This window comes from Limulus polyphemus, unplaced genomic scaffold (genome assembly GCF_000517525.1).
Source record: "Limulus polyphemus unplaced genomic scaffold, Limulus_polyphemus-2.1.2 Scaffold5535, whole genome shotgun sequence".
Taxonomy (NCBI): domain Eukaryota; kingdom Metazoa; phylum Arthropoda; class Merostomata; order Xiphosura; family Limulidae; genus Limulus; species Limulus polyphemus.
In genome coordinates, this window is record NW_013671145.1 from 29610 (window position 1) to 31687 (window position 2078).

The 2078-nt window shown below is 34.1% G+C and overlaps 1 protein-coding gene across 1 annotated transcript in view; it reads left to right on the plus strand.

Moving 5' to 3' along the window:
- LOC106472701 (disintegrin and metalloproteinase domain-containing protein 10-like) overlaps positions 1–2078 on the plus strand; it is a gene marked incomplete at its 5' end in the record, with an annotated part of 34304 nt that overhangs the window by 23616 nt on the left and 8610 nt on the right. Inside the window, 2 exons of the mRNA XM_022401248.1 lie at positions 550–645; positions 1464–1545. Coding sequence (XP_022256956.1) covers positions 550–645; positions 1464–1545 — 178 coding nt within the window. The remainder of the gene's footprint in view (positions 1–549; positions 646–1463; positions 1546–2078) is intronic.

Below are 2078 nucleotides of genomic sequence, written 5' to 3' on the forward strand. Positions count from 1 at the left end.
TAACATAGCCTTCTTATTATACTACATCTGTTATTTAATTGTTCCAGTTTATACTGTTAACGTAGCCTTCTTATTATACTACATCTGTTATTTAATTGTTCCAGTTTATACTGTTAACGTAGCCTTCTTATTGTACTACATCTGTTATTTGATTGTTCCAGTTTATACTGTTAACATAGCCTTCTTATTGTACTACATCTGTTATTTAATTGTTCTAGTTTCTACTGTTAACATAGCCTTCTTATTGTACTACATCTGTTATTTGATTGTTCCAGTTTATACTGTTAACGTAGCCTTCTTATTGTACTACATCTGTTAAACAATTAAATAACAGATGTAGTACAATAAGAAGGCTACGTTAACAGTATAAACTGGAACAATTAAACCAGTTTATACTGTTAACATAGCCTTCTTATTATACTACATCAATGATTTTAATGTTTCTGTTCGTACTGTTACATCGCTTTCATGGTCACTGGTTGTGTTTAACAGTTTGTGAATATTGTTAATATCTATAACGTTTTTTTTCTTCTTCTATTTGTGCTTTAGTCCCAGTCAAGGTCCATGTTGCACCCAGGATTGTTACTTGAAGATCGGGAAAAAATGTCGTGATGACAACGGTTGTAGAAGTGCCAGCTTTTGTGAATATCCTTTTACTCGGTGTAGTGAATGTCCATAAAATATTCTATATAATTATCTGTTCATAGTTTGTAATCTGTTTACTTGCAGTTATTTCGTAACTATTATCTTTCGAATTAGCAGTGGGGTCCATAAATATTGGGTCGTTATTTGACAGCAATGTGTGTCTGTCCGCTTATAACTGGCGAACCGCTGGACTGACTGTCACCAAACTTGGCATGTTCCCTTAAGGCCCCCCTTCAGGAATTGAAACAGGGGGTATTTGTTTGGAACTGGCCCATCCCCACCCCCACCCCGATATGTCTTTCCCGTACGTTGAACGTAAATGTCAGCTAATATTGAGTATTTTTATGTTTTTGTCGGTTACAACACTAGATGAAAATAACTGACCGATTTTTTGTCGGTTAAATCACTAGATGAAAATAACTGACCGATTTTTTTGTCGGTTAAAACACTAGATGAAAATAACTGACCGATTTTTTGTCGGTTAAAACACTAGATGAAAATAACTGACCCGAAACAAGTGATGCGAAATACACTGGCGACCTCGGCAATAAATAGTGGAATTAATTGTGATATTGTTTGTGTTTTTGTTTACAATTCAAATGAGTGGGAAATGACGTAATTATTGTACAACAGTATGGTTGTGTATTATACAGATAAATTTAGTAGTTATTGAAAGTTTTGACCAAGAATTTAGAACTAGGTCATATAAAACAGCATGCAAATGAGTGGTTTACATATCCTCAAGTCTGTTGAAGTTTGTTTTTTTTAATAATAATCTGAAAACGTCGAGGTTATTTTTAGGCTTAACTCCTACTTACTGGTGTTAGGGCAAGATGTCCCCCTTCTACCAATAAACCCAACAAAACTATTTGCAACAAAGAATTCGTCTGTTATCTTGGGGTGAGTGGTTTCAGATTCTTTCTACTTAGAATAATGAATTAAAAATTTAAGAATTAAACTTTCATTGCCCCTTACTGTACGTATATGTTTACGTGTAGGTTATTTTAACTAATTCAATTACAGGTTGAAAATAAAAAGTTCACAGTTCGTGTTTATTTGTCTGTAGGCGACTACTGTTTTAACATTGTGTAAGATAAAAGACATGCATATATCTTTAACGTCCCCCTCCTCCTGCAGTGGTTCATCTTTAAATCTAAAGGCTTATAACACTAAAAATCGGGTTTCGATATCCGTTATGGGGACAACTCAGATAGTCCATTTTGTAGTTTTGCGCTTAACAACAAAACAAACAAACCTTAGCTATTTGATATGTGATGATTGGCCCGACTGAGAATAAGTTACTTCAGATTCGATGACGAGGAAACCACTTTCAGACTAATAATGCTTGGAGACGGCTTGAATGGGTAATGAATAAAAACTTTAATATAAGTTTAACGTAACAGCAAATGTACAACGTACCTTATGATGACAAA